The sequence below is a fragment of the Gobius niger genome (assembly GCF_951799975.1).
Source record: "Gobius niger genome assembly, chromosome: 1".
NCBI classification, from domain to species: domain Eukaryota; kingdom Metazoa; phylum Chordata; class Actinopteri; order Gobiiformes; family Gobiidae; genus Gobius; species Gobius niger.
The window spans coordinates 54,220,443-54,235,826 of NC_136852.1; the positions used below are offsets into that span (position 1 = coordinate 54,220,443).

Genomic DNA, 15,384 nt, shown 5'->3' on the forward strand with positions numbered 1-15,384 from the left:
ATTTTACAATGTCTCTTTCTTGGCCAAACGATCAAAACTTATTTCTACTGCATTACAGCCAATTCGCGTGGCAGAAAGTCACATCATTAGAAATAGATCTCACGTAGGGTCTGGATTTGGGGTGTTAAGATAATATTACTTTAGTATTAATTGTATAAGTTAACGTGTGTTATAATGCAATAATCATTGACAAAGTCTCTGCATTTAACACACAAGCAGCACTGCAGCTGGAGGGGTATCTTGACAATCGCTTATTTCAAAGTTGCGATGCTGGCTCTACTTACGTTAATCTACTTATCAGTACGACTGACAGGCAAGTTTGTCAAACTATTCAGACAGATTTATTGACGTCTCTATAGTTCTCCATAGCTTGGTATTGGGTATAAAGTACATAATGTCTTAGTACAACAGTGACATGAGCATGGGAGGGGCTGCTGCAAAACACCCAGATAGAATGAATGCAAAGAGCCAAAAGAATACTTCCTGTTGATGCAAAAATTGCAGCAGCAACTGTCTGACACATCTGGACTGGAGAGGGGGGGAGGCCTGGCGGCAGTGAGGCGAACTACTGAGGGGAATGGGCTGTGTGTAACGATAACCTACAAGACGGTAAGTCCATTCAGTTTGTCAGAGTGAGCTTTCTTTTATCTTTCAAGTTCATAGTAATGCTCGTTTTGATGGAAAGATTGGCTGTTACACGATTAGCACACCGGCAGCTATCCCAAGCTTTCAAGTAACAGCTAGCTGGGCTAGCTGCTGCGCCTAGCAATGTAGCGCAACTGAGCTAGTTCATGCTAAAGTTGTGCTGCAGCAGCATAGCGTTTTCACTTGACAGGTGACAGGGGATCCGAAATGAGTCTGAATTCAGTGTCGCTTCATATTTCCTAAAAGCAAGCACTGCTTTAGTGCTATTGTGTAGTAGAAATGCGAGAATATCCGGAACCAATGTGCCTTAGCTTAGTGCGGTGCCTTGTCAGATGGAGCCGAACACTTTCTGCTTTAAAATCATGTTTTGTGCTAGCATGCTTCGTGCAGGCTATCTCGGCCTATAAACTACGTGAAGACTGAAAACTATCACTTTCTAACGCAGAACAATAGGAACTTAGAAACAAGAGTTGCGTGACAAGGAAACTGTCTATAACTTGTGTCATAGACGTCCCACTGGTTAGTTGTTATAGTTTACTAGATTGTAGGAAAGTTTCGAAAGCGGCACAGATTTCTCTCTTGATGGATACAGGCCAACTCCTTTTTTCACTGTGAGTGCATGAACGCAAACGTTCAACTGCTAAATTATAGCCACTATCAAGTTTGGTGTCTACCTTTAACTTTCGTCACTGAGTTTTGGCAAATATGTGTGTTTTGCTCTTACAGATTGCTGTAGCACAGAGGGGCAAAGTGCAGGACAGGGCAGGTTGTTCAGTACCTGAGTTGACTGAGGTCACCACAGGCTTTTTTTGGTAACATTAATACCATCAATCATTTTGCTGTAAAGTTTCTCTATTGTTTCGTTTTTAAATGAATTAGCCATACTCCATTACAGACAGATAGTTTTGTATCAGGGCTGCTGTAGCTCTCCAACTGACAGTGTTTATGATGCACTACTTGTCAAGGAACATGTTGAGCTACTTTTATCTCATTCATTTGATTGAACTTTCTCAGTAATTCTCTGAGACAGAGTACTCAAGTGTCAGTTCAATTTCATGTTGTAGCTCTGAACCTCATGGCAATACATGTTTGATACAAATCGTTTCCCACAGATGACTGTACAACAAACCTCAATGGTGCTCTATACTGTATGTAATGTTTTATTATGTGTATTGCGTAACTTCATGAGTGTTAATAACTGCCTAGCACCGAGACAAAGTTTTACAGGAATATTCCTTTTCTCAATGAAAATGCATGAATTCTAATTATGCAACTACCATTACTCATGTATTGCTACATTATGGTAAAATAAAACAAAAACATTTGTTTGAGCCAGGATAAGTGTTGTTGTCAGTTTTATATGATGGCCTGTAGTCTCTATGTGACAGCACTTTGAGAACAAAGGTTGAGTGCTTTGCTGAGTTATGGTTAACTCAACAATAATCTTGTGCCACTTGGCAGCAGAAGTGCAAAATATTTATCTCTGAACAAAATGGTAATGTTAGTCCTCTTTCTGTGCCTCATACCTTCACTGTGTTTTCTATTTTTATCTGGTAACTTGTTCTTACATCTATTGCTTGTTAAGCACTTCTGTTCTCGGTTATGGCTGCACCTATACACTGTCTTCAAACTGAGCTAAATGCTGATGATGTAAGAAAGCACAAAACTTAGTTGCTTACTGTTGTTATGCTTTTTAACATATCTTTTAGTTTGTGCCTTATTGTTGTTTTGACAACCACCAAAATGCTCCTTAGTTAGTGAGCAAGTAAGTGAACATTTTTGTTCTACACAGACAGGCCAAGCATGTGACCTAACCCAACATGTGCATCTCCACTACTGAGCATGCATTCTTTGGCCGCCCTTCAACTTGGCCCTTTTCCCTTATGCATTCTGTTGGCAGCCATTACTGATATGTTTGAGTTAAGAACATTCACAGTTTGGATAAAGGATGAAGTTTTCTTATTTCTATTTTTATTGATTCCTATTCACGCACCACAAATGGGTAGAAAGAGCACTTTTGTGTTTTGAAATTACTTTACCGGTATATCCGAGAAACGTTTATTTGCTCTGGAGTTTGGGAGTGGCATATACAATATAGGCAGCAGCAGAGGCGAGTTAATGGCAAGGTGATCAACTTTCCAAAACCAGATTTTCTGCTTCCTGTGCCAAACGATATATGTACACACCTTTATGGCCTGCCTTGTGATGCATACAGTAATATAGAACACCAGCACTTTGTGCTTGCAGTCTTCATTGAGTCTGTTCTGTTCAGCTTTTGCTTTCTGTTCCTAAATCTGAAGTATTTTTAATTTGTTTTTGTTTTTTTTCTGCCTGAAGTTCTTCTATCACCTTTACTAAAGAGTATTATTTAACTCCTGTATTCACATGCATCACTAACTTTCAGTGTTTTTCCTTAGGCTTCAAACTGGAGAAGTATCTTGAAGACATGGACGACGGCAGCTACATCGAGTTTGATGTGCCGGAGTTCAGCAGCACCGTCTTGAGGCAGCTGAATGAGCTGCGGCTGCAGGGAAAGCTGTGTGACATCATTGTGCACATCCAGGGCCAGCCGTTCCGCGCTCACAAGGCTGTGCTGGCAGCCAGCTCGCCCTACTTTAGAGACCACTCGGCCCTCAGCACCATGAGCGGCCTCTCTATCTCCGTCATCAAGAGCCCAGAGGTGTTTGAGCAGCTCCTTGCGTTCTGCTACACAGGCCACATGTCCCTGCAGCTCAAAGATATCATCAGTTTCCTCACTGCTGCCAGTTTTCTGCAGATGCAAGCCATAATTGATAAATGCACCCAAATCCTGGAGAGTATTCATTCTAAGATCAGCATCCCAGTGGGCAGTCCAGAGAAGGAGGACTTGCAGAACAGCCACAATGGAGTGAGTGATAGTGAGCTATTTATAAACCCCACCCAGATCTCCCCCCCTTACTACCCCCGACAGTCTCAGGCTGTGCACGACACACGCATGGAGCTTGCAGCCAAAGGCCTGGGCCGTGCACGACATCAACCTGAAGAGGGCCAGTCGGACCGTGGTAGCAGCGACAGTGTGTCCGAGCAGGACACTCCCATCGAGGCTGAGACCGAGCAAGTGGAGCTGATTGGGAAAGATGGGCAGGTCACTGATGTGCACATCAAGGTGGAGAAGATTGACCGGCCCACGTACTCGGACAGCTCCTCTGCTGGAGATGATGGCTACCACACAGAGATGGTGGATGGAGAGCAGGTATTAGCTGTTAGTGTGGGTTCTTATGGGCCTGTCATTCCAACTGCTGCCTATTCCTACTCAGGGCTGTCCTCCTCATGCTTCGTAAACCTCAGCAGCACCAGTCCTTCTCGCTCCATCCTCAGTGGCTTCAGAGGGGGTCGGGCCCGGGGAAAGCGCCCTATGGCCATCCAGCCTGCAGTCCTTAGTCAAATCAGGCCAGCATCAGAGGACAGTGAGTCCATTCTGGGGGCTGTCGCTTTGGAGAATGACGTGAGAGAGCGAAGCCGTCCCGCGCAGTGGTACCCGTACAATGAGAGACTCATTTGCATCTACTGTGGTAAAACGTTCAATCAGAAAGGCAGCCTGGACCGCCACATGCGCCTGCACATGGGCATCACCCCATTTGTCTGTAAATTCTGTGGCAAGAAGTACACAAGAAAAGACCAGCTGGAGTACCACATCCGCGGCCACACAGACAACAAGCCCTTCCACTGTCAGATCTGCGGGAAGTGTTTCCCGTTTCAGGGCACTCTCAACCAGCACCTGAGGAAGAAGCACATGGGCGTGTCGGAGAGTAACCACCTGGACTCTCCGGAGAGGATGGAGGCGGGCGCAGGGCCGAATGACCACAATGACACACCTGAGGCCTTCGAGTCGCACTACGCAGAGGAGGCACCAGCCAACCACATGGAAGAAAGTTCAAAATGCAGTCCAGACGAGTCTCAATCAACATGTGATTTTTAGTCCTGCTTCAGGATCAGGAAGCTTTAAAATGTTCCACTCAAGTTCAAGACTCTTTGGAATACGGCCCTCGCTGAGGGCTTCAGTCAGTTTGATCAAAGTGTAGTGCTGAGTTTAATGGGTGCTTAAAAGCAAAGGGAGAAACGGTTTAATATTTTTAAGAAGGCCTCAATAATCAAGGTCCTTGTTGATTTATCTTTTATCTTTCCATGTTTTATAAAACATATTTACAGAGTTATATAGGCATGTTGCAATAATTGATAATGTGAAAGCTCTGGTAAGATGCTCGTCATATCACCTTTTTACCTGACCTGTTTTTGCACAGGTGACCAGAGGGGGTCACTAACTCACAAGGAATGATTTTCTGCCAGTGCAAAGCTTCGTGTGAATCTCCGCTGAATACCTCATGAATCAACTACATGCTCATAGTAGACAGTATTTAAACTACACGCACACCAGGTTCTACCTCATAGCCCAGAACCTAACAGGCACAACTATTCATGTTTATTCTGTTATCCTTTCTTTGTACCGTACTGTATTGCCAAAACCCTGTTATATTCAGTCAACACAAAGCCTTGAAACTTAGGAGAAATATTCCTTGCTGATTGTATTTTTTTTCAGAATGTTGGTCAGCAGGTTAAAAATAGATTAAGAAGGTGCTATGCTACGAGTGCATTTAAATAGCTAGCTTAAATGTGCATTTTTGAGGGGAATGGGGGGGGTTAGTCTTATTGGGTGAGATGATGGTCCTGTATAGTCTAATCTTGCATCTCAAATGTTTTGGAACACACTCTGTTATCATTCATCACTACTGCAGTTGGCTAAGGCCTGGTATAGTCAGAGTGCTGTTATCTGTATCTTTGCTGAATATGGTTCATGCAGTGAAGTCTCCATTGTGACGCTTTATTTCTGCTGTTGTTTGTCATTAGTCATGTCCTGAAGAGACTTCGTAGTAAAGGGCCCAGGACTGTTCAGGCATATCAGTGCAGTACTCTGGTCTGAATAATATGCAAATGGTGTCGATAAGGAATCTCAGCCATTTTACATATTTTTGCTTCCATAAAAGTCAACTCATTAGCTCTGTCTTTAAAGCCCTACCGTCGATGGATTGGGGGTGAGTTATTATTTTGTTGTTACATGTTTTTTTCGGTTAAACTTATTTGCGAAAGCCCAAAAACAAAGCTAGATCAAATGATAACATAATGAGGACCCAAAGTACTGATGCACTTTGAGAGTTAGTGACTGAGATGAGAACTGTTGTCATTACATGTGCTAAAGATTGTTTGTGGGATCTGATGACAGCAGTAGCTGCTGTACTGACATGAGCGTCTTCAAACTGATCTCACGTTTGCTCATATACACTTGTGTTTGCCTTTGGAAGAGTGTGTCTTAAACAAGTACAGATCAGAATTGTTTTAAAGTACTTATATTAATAGCAGACGTTTGTGTGAGGATAACAAGGCACTTAAATCTCTAGCTGCAGAATTTCATTTGACCTGGGGGGTCACTTTTTTGTCTTATCTTTTAGTTTTGGTTTGTTTGTTTTTTGCAATCAAATTTGTTGCCTTTGTGCAGGAGTCCATCCTATACATTGGATCATGGTCTCATGGTCCGAGCTGAATCAGTTTTGTTTATTTGAGTTGACTTTTGTAATGAATATCTACTTTTCTACTTTTGCGGTTTGTGGAAGACATTAAGTTTTGATGCTTTTTCCTTTTGTTACATTTGCAATTCTTCTCTGAATGTGCAGCCACTGGCTTCACCAATGAAACCAAATGTTGTGGTTTTCACAAGTATAGCTAGCTTTTCATTACTTTTCAAACCTTTTCCAATAACCAGTCTGCCAAACTATGTTTTCCTAGATGTGAACATATGCTATTGTCAGTTGTGACTGACTTGCATCATCAAATCTCCGAATGTTCCCATGATAATTCTCCCGAGTCGAGATCTTTTACATAAAAGTGCATGTGGCAAAGTTCAATAAAACCAACCAAGCCAAAGCTTTCTGTTTGCCACAGAACATGGAGCTTCTTCACAGGCTGGTCCGTGGGCAGGTTACACATGACGGTGCACAGGTGTTTGAAATAACCACATTCACAAGGACTTTTCTGCCAAATTCTGATTCAATAATGGAGAGCCAGGTATATTCATTGTAATCAGAATTTGGCAGGGATTCCCTTCTGACTGCGGTAATATCTAATACCTGTTATTTGTAGGACAGTCACGAAGCTCCATATTTTGAGGCGAAACATAAAATTTTAAATCAAGAGAATCCAGTTGGTTTGATTTATTGGATTTATAGTGATATACCTGGATATTTTACCTCCCCATTGTTTGACGTGGCAATGTTTTTACTTTATAGCAAAAAGGTGCAAATTGGCAAAAAAAAATGTGCCAAGAGTTCACACCAAAGATAAGATGTTATTGAGCTGACTGTATTGCATTAATAGATGCATTAAAAGAATGAGATTAATGTCAAATAGTTTTAGTTCTTGCAAAGGAATGTATTTTGGCTTAAAACAATCAACTTTGTACAATTAAAATGCCCCAGGTGTCTGGCAGCAGTCACCAGTAAAATCATCCAGTAAGCCATAAAATGTAAAGTAAGATTTGTGCAATATGTGTTTTAAAAACTAGACAAAATACTACATCTTCAACATAGTGCCTTGCCACAAGTTTTACATTTTCGATTTTGGCACTGAAAATGCGGTGCCTAATTCATTTTGAAATTGTTGAAGAAAATTAGAAGAAAACAAGGCCACTATTTATGACAATGTGGTAACAATCACACACGGAACTCGACTTTGGCTTTTTTGTAATCGCTGAAGTTTTGCAGAGTGACAGATCAAAGTTTTTAATGAAAATGTTTGATAGCAGATGATCAAAATGAGAAGTGGTATAATTGAACAAGGCTGCCCTGTTTGTCTCCAGCTGTTCCCCGTGGGACTACTGTATCCTCTTGAGGACAATCTTAGTTGTGTACTGCAAATTCAGATACTTTGAGAAAGACAATGCATGACACGGTTCGACTCAAGTCTCGAGTATTAGAATAACTGCGCTGAAAGAACTCGTCATACTGTAGCCAAATTGTGCATTTCAACAAATTTGCCAAGTTTTTTTCTTCTATCAATGCCATCAATTGTGCACTTATCTTTTTTGTTTTGTAATCTTGCATACTGTATGATGCCTATGCGAAAGGTGTTTTCATATTCAGCCTCTCTAATTGCCTCATTCACTTTAATAGGGACCTCTACAGCGCTTCTAGCCTAGTCAGGGTGAAATAGTTTCACAAATCCAGTCATATAATAAACTTAAGGGAGATCGGATTTTTCTGCGCTTTTTGTGAACAATAGCTACTCTTAGCGTTATTACACATTCAGAAGCCACTGAACTTGATAAAAGCTCAAATACAACCTCGGTTACACTTTTCTGGCGTGAACAGGCGGTGCTTCGTTGGCCACATGTAATCAAAAGAAAGTGTTTACAATGGAAGGCTGTAAGACTACTTTTTTGACATAGCAGCTCGTCCTATTCCTTTTTATAACCGAACTTCAGGTAGTTTACAAACACTGATACAGGCTTAGGAAAAAAAAAAAAAAAAGAAATCTCATGTCTTCCATAGATTTTCTGTCAATTTCTGTCCACTGTGTATTAAAAAAGCAATAACATTTGTAGAAAAACTTGTATTGGGACCTTCAAGTGTAGTCAATATTGGCGTGTCAATCAAAAAGTCAGGGAGTAGGACAATTTGATATTAGGTTTTTTTTTTTTTGTGAAACTTTGGACAGGTTGACTTTCTTTTCAGATGAGAAGTTTATTTTTTACTGAGAACTGTTTTTGCTTGCTGGCAAATACAAAAAAAGAAAAGAAAAAAAACTATAGTAGTCGGTGAACTGCAATGCAAGAGCTTGCCGTGTTAACTCCACGTTCAGAGTTGCACCTCCAGCTGTGTCAAGTAATGAAAGGGATATTTTGGGGCTGTTTTAGCCACTGTTAAGGAGTGGGCAAACTCGTCGTGCTTGCATTCTTCGATCCCCGTCGCCCTCCTTTTGACTGAAATGCTAAGTTTTGAGGATCAAGAAGGAAGACTGTAATAATAAGTTGTTTCTGTTCCCTCCTAATTCTCAAACTTGGCTTTCGAACAGCTCATTCATATGTATTTGGTGAATAGCAAAAACATCATAGAACTCAGGGTATAGTGTTAAAAGTGGTCTCATTGGACACACACACACACATATTTTCTGTCCGTAGTACAATTGTGCACTTCTTCAGGTCGAGGGGGGGGGGAAACAATCCTCACTCAGTGGTTCCCAAACACTCTGCCTCAAGGTCGCAATGACTCCATATTTTCCACAGAGCTGGAGCCCAAGGGCTGCTGGAGGTCAGGAATGAGAAGCATGACAGCACGTTAGGCCCACTCCCGTTTTGTCCACTCTACACACAACCTCACAACCCAACTGTGAACCTCAGAACTCTACTGTTTTGTACAACTATGAAGTAAATGAAGCTAGCTAGAGCTTACGTTGTATCTATTGCCATTTATGAATTTATTTTATAGCATGAAATAAGAAAGTATATTTATTCAAATGATATATTTTACTCATAATCATTCTGTGCTGCTTTGTTTTGGTTCTTAAGCTTGTAAATTGCTTTTTTATCAAGCATTATAAAAATGTCAATAGAAAAATGCGCCTGTTTGTAGAATAAAGATGCTGATTTGGCTCTTGCTTCTCCTTGGTATTTGTTCATTGCTGCGTTCATTGATTTATAAGAAAATACACATGTTTAAACTAAAGGTGACGCCCTGAAAAACAACACTGGCATGAAGTTCAGAGTCCTCTTTCAGCACAAATGAACAAACATCAAACTATTTTCCTCATCATTGTGTCCAAAAGTGGTGGTAATATTTACAAACAGTAATTTGGAGATCTAAGTAATTGTACTTCGAGTACTTAGAGTAGCTTCATCATGTAGAACTTTTTACTTCTACTTAAAGAGGGTGTATTATGCTTTTTTCAATCACATAGCACCAGTCTATAGCACGCTGCAATGATGACGAAACCTTCTGTTGGTCTGTAAATGCAGTAAATTAGAATAACTGCCTTGTATAAAATTGCTCTCTTGCTGTAGTGAATGTCTTGAAATAGGCCTCTGTCTCTTTAAGAACCTCTGACCCTTTCCGACACGCCCCCTCCACACGCTGTCTGTGGCATCAGTGGGGAGGGGGTTCTGCTGAGGAGCAGTGGTTGGTTACTCGGCTGGTGATGAAAGCTCGGAGGCGTCTCCAGGAGGTGGAGGCGTTCCTAGGAGGACTCAGGCAAACCTATCCCTAAAATGGCTGCCATCAGAGTTTTTACAGATTACTCAAAAATACGTGAATGTGCCAAGGCAACACTTCAGGCATGTTTTTAATGAGGGAATGACATAACATGATGTAAAGCTTGAAAAAGTCGATTTTGCATAATACCCGCTCTTTAAGTAATTTTAATAATAATAATAATGAAGTATCTGTACCACCATTGGAGTTGTTTTTTGTTTTGTTTTTAAAGTTAGTGTTCCAAGTGATTCAATCTCTAAATGACATTAAAGTAGTAATATGTATGTATATATATTATGGCATTTGGAAATATTAGTATTTATACTACTATACTGACTAATTTATGTGCATAAATCAGTTCATATTCAAGTCACATGAATCAAGAAGCTTTTTCTCCAAGTACTTAACTACTCTTACTTGAGTAATTGTAAGCGTCACTACTTCTACCTGGGTAAAAAAAAGAAAAAAGAAGCTAGTCTACCCACCTCTTCATCCCTAATAATGTTCAGGTTCAAGATTTGGAAATGAAACTGTCTCCCCTGTTTTAATCTGAGATTATTACATGAAATTCTAGAACAAAATCCAATGCTCAATTTCACTTGGTGTTAAATCCTAAACCAAGGCAAGGAAAAACAGGGTATTCTGCCCTTCTGAATGCATGAGCTGTATCCACAAGGGGGAGGTAGAGAATCAAATTAGATCGAGTCTGACGAATCAGTTTAAAACACGCTGCTACAGGCCAGGCTGTATTGTTTAAACAATGTAACACTTGAACAGTTAAAGATAGACATCAAGGCATGAAAGGTGAAAGTATTGCTAATCACAAATCTTCATTTTTTTGACTTGATTCAATCACGCTGCTGTTTCTTTTCTGTGTTGTGTAGAAAAATGCGTCCAAAGGGAGGGATATATTTTACTAGCCAACTGCACAAGTTCCAACAATACAGTATGCCGAATATGTGGAGTTACAACAACACTAGTGATTAATATGCCTGGCCACATGAGGCCACTATGTCGGCCTATCCGTCTGACGTTTACTGCAGCGCTGTTCTGCAGAGGTAAGGCTTGTTTTTTCAAAGGGATGAACACCTTTAGATAACTTTATGGAAAAAATATATATATAAGGTGTATACTTCATTGTCTCCGTAGGGAAATTTGACCTCGGCATTTGACCTATCCTAGCCAACAGATGGTCAGAATCACCTGGCTGGAGGATTGTACATGTTTTTAGTGGAAGGGGAAACCGGAGTGTCTGGAGGAAATCTACGCAGACCCGGGGAGAACATGCAAACTCCACACAGAAAGACCCCATCCAGGTGGGAATCAAACCCGCGACCTGCCAACCGCTGCGCTATATAAAAGTACATGACCCTCCAAATAAAGCTGCCACCTAAACACAAAAACAGGTAACACTTTATTTTACACTACCATTCATACATTGTACCTGCCAAATTGAGTGTAATACACGATGGAATAATATGTATTTGTAGTTTGGAGGTACATAATATAACAAGAGGACATATAGGACCCTAACCTTAAACCCTAACCCTAAAGGTGTTATGTCTTATTACACAAGGTATCTCCAAAGTACTTATACACATTATTCCATCATGTATGTATTACATAGGAACAAGTTATAGATGTTACAAAGCAGATTACATTGTACTAAATTTAGTTAGGTACAATGTATCAAGGTAGTGTAAAATAAAGTGTAACCCTGCATTATCCATGGCATCCAAGAAAACAGACTAAATAATTTAATTTGACCATATTTTAACCTGTTTACTCCCACCTTAGGGATAGGGTTAACAATTATTTATATCCAAATCTCAAATCGTATTGACTGGAGAGCTTACAGCCTATATGCCAGTGTGATACCTCATTTGAAAGCCAAGACCTTCTAGTTTCTAAAAGTATGTGTGAATGAATAGATTAGAACTCTGGCCTGCAAGTTCATAAAACACATGATTTAAAGCTAGTATTCCCAAGAAATGTCTAAGTTTATACTGAAGGAGGACAAAACAAATTTCATGCCACTACTAGAAAAAAATGTGGTAGTGCCTTTATATCTGTCATACAGTACATTACAGGGACACAGATGAAAAACAATCAAGCCTTGACATTTTTTTTTACATTTACTAGGTTTGCTGTAGGTCCACTTTAATAATATAGACTATTATCATAGTACTCTAGTGACTTAATTGTTCTAAAATTGCCCAAGAAGAATGAAGAGTTGATCAAATAAAAAATGCTCTGACCTTCCTAATTTACTAGAGGTTACATAAGCAGAAATGCAAAACAAGTTGCTTCTTCAGGTCATGTTGCCAGCTCTCATTGGTGCTTACAGATACTGCTGGTGATATATTATTCCAATAAAAGTAAAAGTTGCTCAATCAGATTATCCAAACCATATTTCTTGTTGTGAGCAGCGTGTGTCATGCTGTTTTTTATACAGGACAACATATACTTTATACTTTTTACTTTGGAGCCGGTATAGAAATGTAAAGGGGTATAAAAGATTACAGTATAAACAGTATAAAGTATAACGTTCTCAACTCTACTTATGTTTCCGACCACCTCTTCATCATAAAGTCTGACTGAAGCATTGAAGTGCTGCTACACTTGGGTAGACACAATAATAGCTTAGAAAATAAAATTCCAAAGGGCTGTGGAAAATCGCCCCTGTCCGTCGTCCGTAATAGGTTTCCTGTAAGTTCCCTGCAGAGGACCTTTAAAAGTGGTCGTGGCATGTGACTGTGAAGTGAAGTTATAAGCAACGTGCACATGTCCCCTGGTGGAAACTTGCTCAGCTGCTGAGACAGTGGAAAAACATCAATTCAACAATTCCACTAAATAAGTAATAAACAATCAAGTGATTATTCCCCCTAAGAGGATCATTATTCTATTTTCAGGGTATTATAATGAGTCTCATATGCAATAGAAATAAAAACAACAACTTCAAGTCATTCCGGACTATGGTTTGCGAAGACTTGGACTTTGGGAAAATACTTTTACTCACCAATATACAATAAATATTCTGCAAATAGCTGCACAAAATAGGTAGGCTATGTTAGAAATGAGACTGAAGATTCTTGTTTGCACTGCAGTGTTTCCTATTGAAGCAGTGCTGATCCTGTGAAATAAAGAAAACTATGACTACTTGCTCACCAATATATGAGCCATTAAAAACATCTACTGACACTGATTAAGTATTGAAGTACAAGTAAAGTACCACCAGACCTAGATCAAGGTCAAATCAGCACTAAACCATTAAAATAAGTGTAAACCCATCCAGATCGGACTGAATTATGTTTAATGTGGGTGTAAACCACATCTGAACCAGAAAAAAATTGGCAGAAGCATTAGTAAATGAAATTAAGCCTATCTCTTATGAAGAAGCCCAAGTTCTGGTACAACTACATGTACCAGTTTGACCATATTTTAGTACTCAATCGCTTTATTGAATAATAATTATAGTAATGGCTTACACTTGCTTACTGGAGAACATGCAAACTCCACACAGAAAGGCCCCCTCTGGTCAGGTTTTTTAGATTCAGTCAAGCTGCTTCACTCCACTCCGCCAGTACTTGTATTCTCTGTATCTCTGTGGATATTTACCCATTACTTAAGCTAATTATGGTATATATCAAAAGTAGTAAAGAAACATAGAAGCTTCAAACTTTTTTTTCATTAAGACTCATTACCTTTGAGCAGCAGTTTCTGGATCCCTCCTCTCCTCTCTAACCTTGAGCGACAATGATTAAATCAAGCTTTGGAAAGTTCAAATGGGTCTATTAAAAAGTACAAGGACGCGGATTTGAGCAGATGTGATGGTTCAGATCTGACGTCTGAAGGGAATGCGGTCGGGTTTGTGCTGCGTGAGCTGTTATGTCGGCTCCCGCTTTTTTCCATGTTGGTTTGACTTTGAGGAGTTGGGACTGCACACATGACCACCCTTACTGAAGGTTTTCCATCCGCCATAGACGCCCGCGGTATCCAGTCTGTGTTTATGGAGACGGCGAAACCATGTCCCCTGTCAGGTTAATTGACAATCATATTTTAACGTCTTCATCTCTCTGCTGAAACATGTTCTCATAACTGGAAAGATAAATTCTTTACTTAAAGCACATATCATAATGATTAATGACATTACTGTTTAAACACCAACTTTCTAGACAGCCATGTGCAAGGTGCCCCATATTCAAACACATGGAGACACGGTTTGTCAGCATAGTAATTTAAAGTACATACACTTTACAAGGCAAATAGAATCAACAAAACAATCATTCTAAAATGTAATTAAAGTGGTGTTGTTGCTAAGCCGCATTTTTGTCAGAACACTGCATTATGTAACAACAATTCAAATGTAATAAATAACACTTATCATCATTTATAAAACATTTACACATCTTTTCTACCATTGTTCACCATTTATAAGCACCCAAACAGATCCTCATCCCTGTGTCTGGTGTTAGGTACAAGTCGGTAAGAGTTAAAGGGATACTTCAGGATTTTTGACATAGGGCCTCATTTCCTAGTTATCCAGAGTGTTTATTCATGCAGTCCTTTTATTTGAAGAGTTTAGTGGTGCTAGGCTAGTGCTAGGCTAGTGCATGTCTATGGTAACTAGTAGCCTGCATTAAAAACAGTCTGACCCAAGCACAGTGCACCTGAGGCAAATCGCTTATAACGCCAGACTACCGATATAAAATATCTGTGTTGACTGAATAATTTTTGTAATATAACCATTTTGCATTTAAAAGAACTTATATTTGAGCAGCATCAGCTTCCTGGTTGAAAGCGACGCACCGGCGGAGGGATCTGCTAGGTTACCGGATCTACAGTAGTTTGTTTACCTGCGGCTGGCATTGCTACACATGGAATTCACAAAGGAGCTTTCTACAAATTAGATATGGCAACGTTTGGAGGACGACCCCATGATTTTGAAGAGGTTTTAATGCAGACTATTAGTTACCATAGACATGCACTAAATGGACTGCATGAATTTAAAAAAGTACATATCTCTAGAAATCAACAACACTCTGGATAACTAGAAAATGAGGCCCTATGTCAAAAATCTTAAAATAGCCCTTTAAGGTTGGGAAAAAGGGTGTGGGCAATGTTTAATATTCATGTTCTGAATATGGTAATTACTTATTTCTAACTTATTAACAAATACTCAAATGCTTTGTAAGTTTTAGAAATGATGAAATAGTATTTACAAATTCTTTAATAGTGTGCAGTCATTATGAAGTGTTACATTTCATCACATTGTATGTTACTCCAAAAAAAGAATAGAATATTTTATTACATATTGAACTGTTATTACAAAATGCGGCTCTACACTGTTAAAGTACTTTCAGCTCTGGGAGATTGCTCTGTACTCTGACTCTCTGCTTAACTGCTTGGATAATATTATTTCTCCGTAGTACATTAACTCATCCATCTGTGCTTCAACACAACATAT

The 15,384-nt window shown here is 39.7% G+C and overlaps 1 protein-coding gene across 1 annotated transcript; it reads left to right on the forward strand.

Moving 5' to 3' along the window:
* The first annotated feature begins 493 nt into the window (after positions 1-493).
* zbtb34 (zinc finger and BTB domain containing 34) lies at positions 494-9,369 on the forward strand. The gene is made up of 2 exons (XM_079579402.1): positions 494-609; positions 3,063-9,369. Exon 2 carries the CDS (start codon positions 3,092-3,094, stop codon positions 4,601-4,603), a length of 1,512 nt encoding a protein of 503 aa, XP_079435528.1. The 5' UTR covers positions 494-609; positions 3,063-3,091; the 3' UTR covers positions 4,604-9,369.
* Positions 9,370-15,384: the final 6,015 nt, after the last annotated feature.

What these genes read in the sequence shown, in the direction of transcription:
- zbtb34 (XM_079579402.1), top strand. Translation starts at nt 3,092, where the DNA reads ATGGACGACGGCAGCTACATCGAGTTTGATGTGCCGGAGTTCAGCAGC.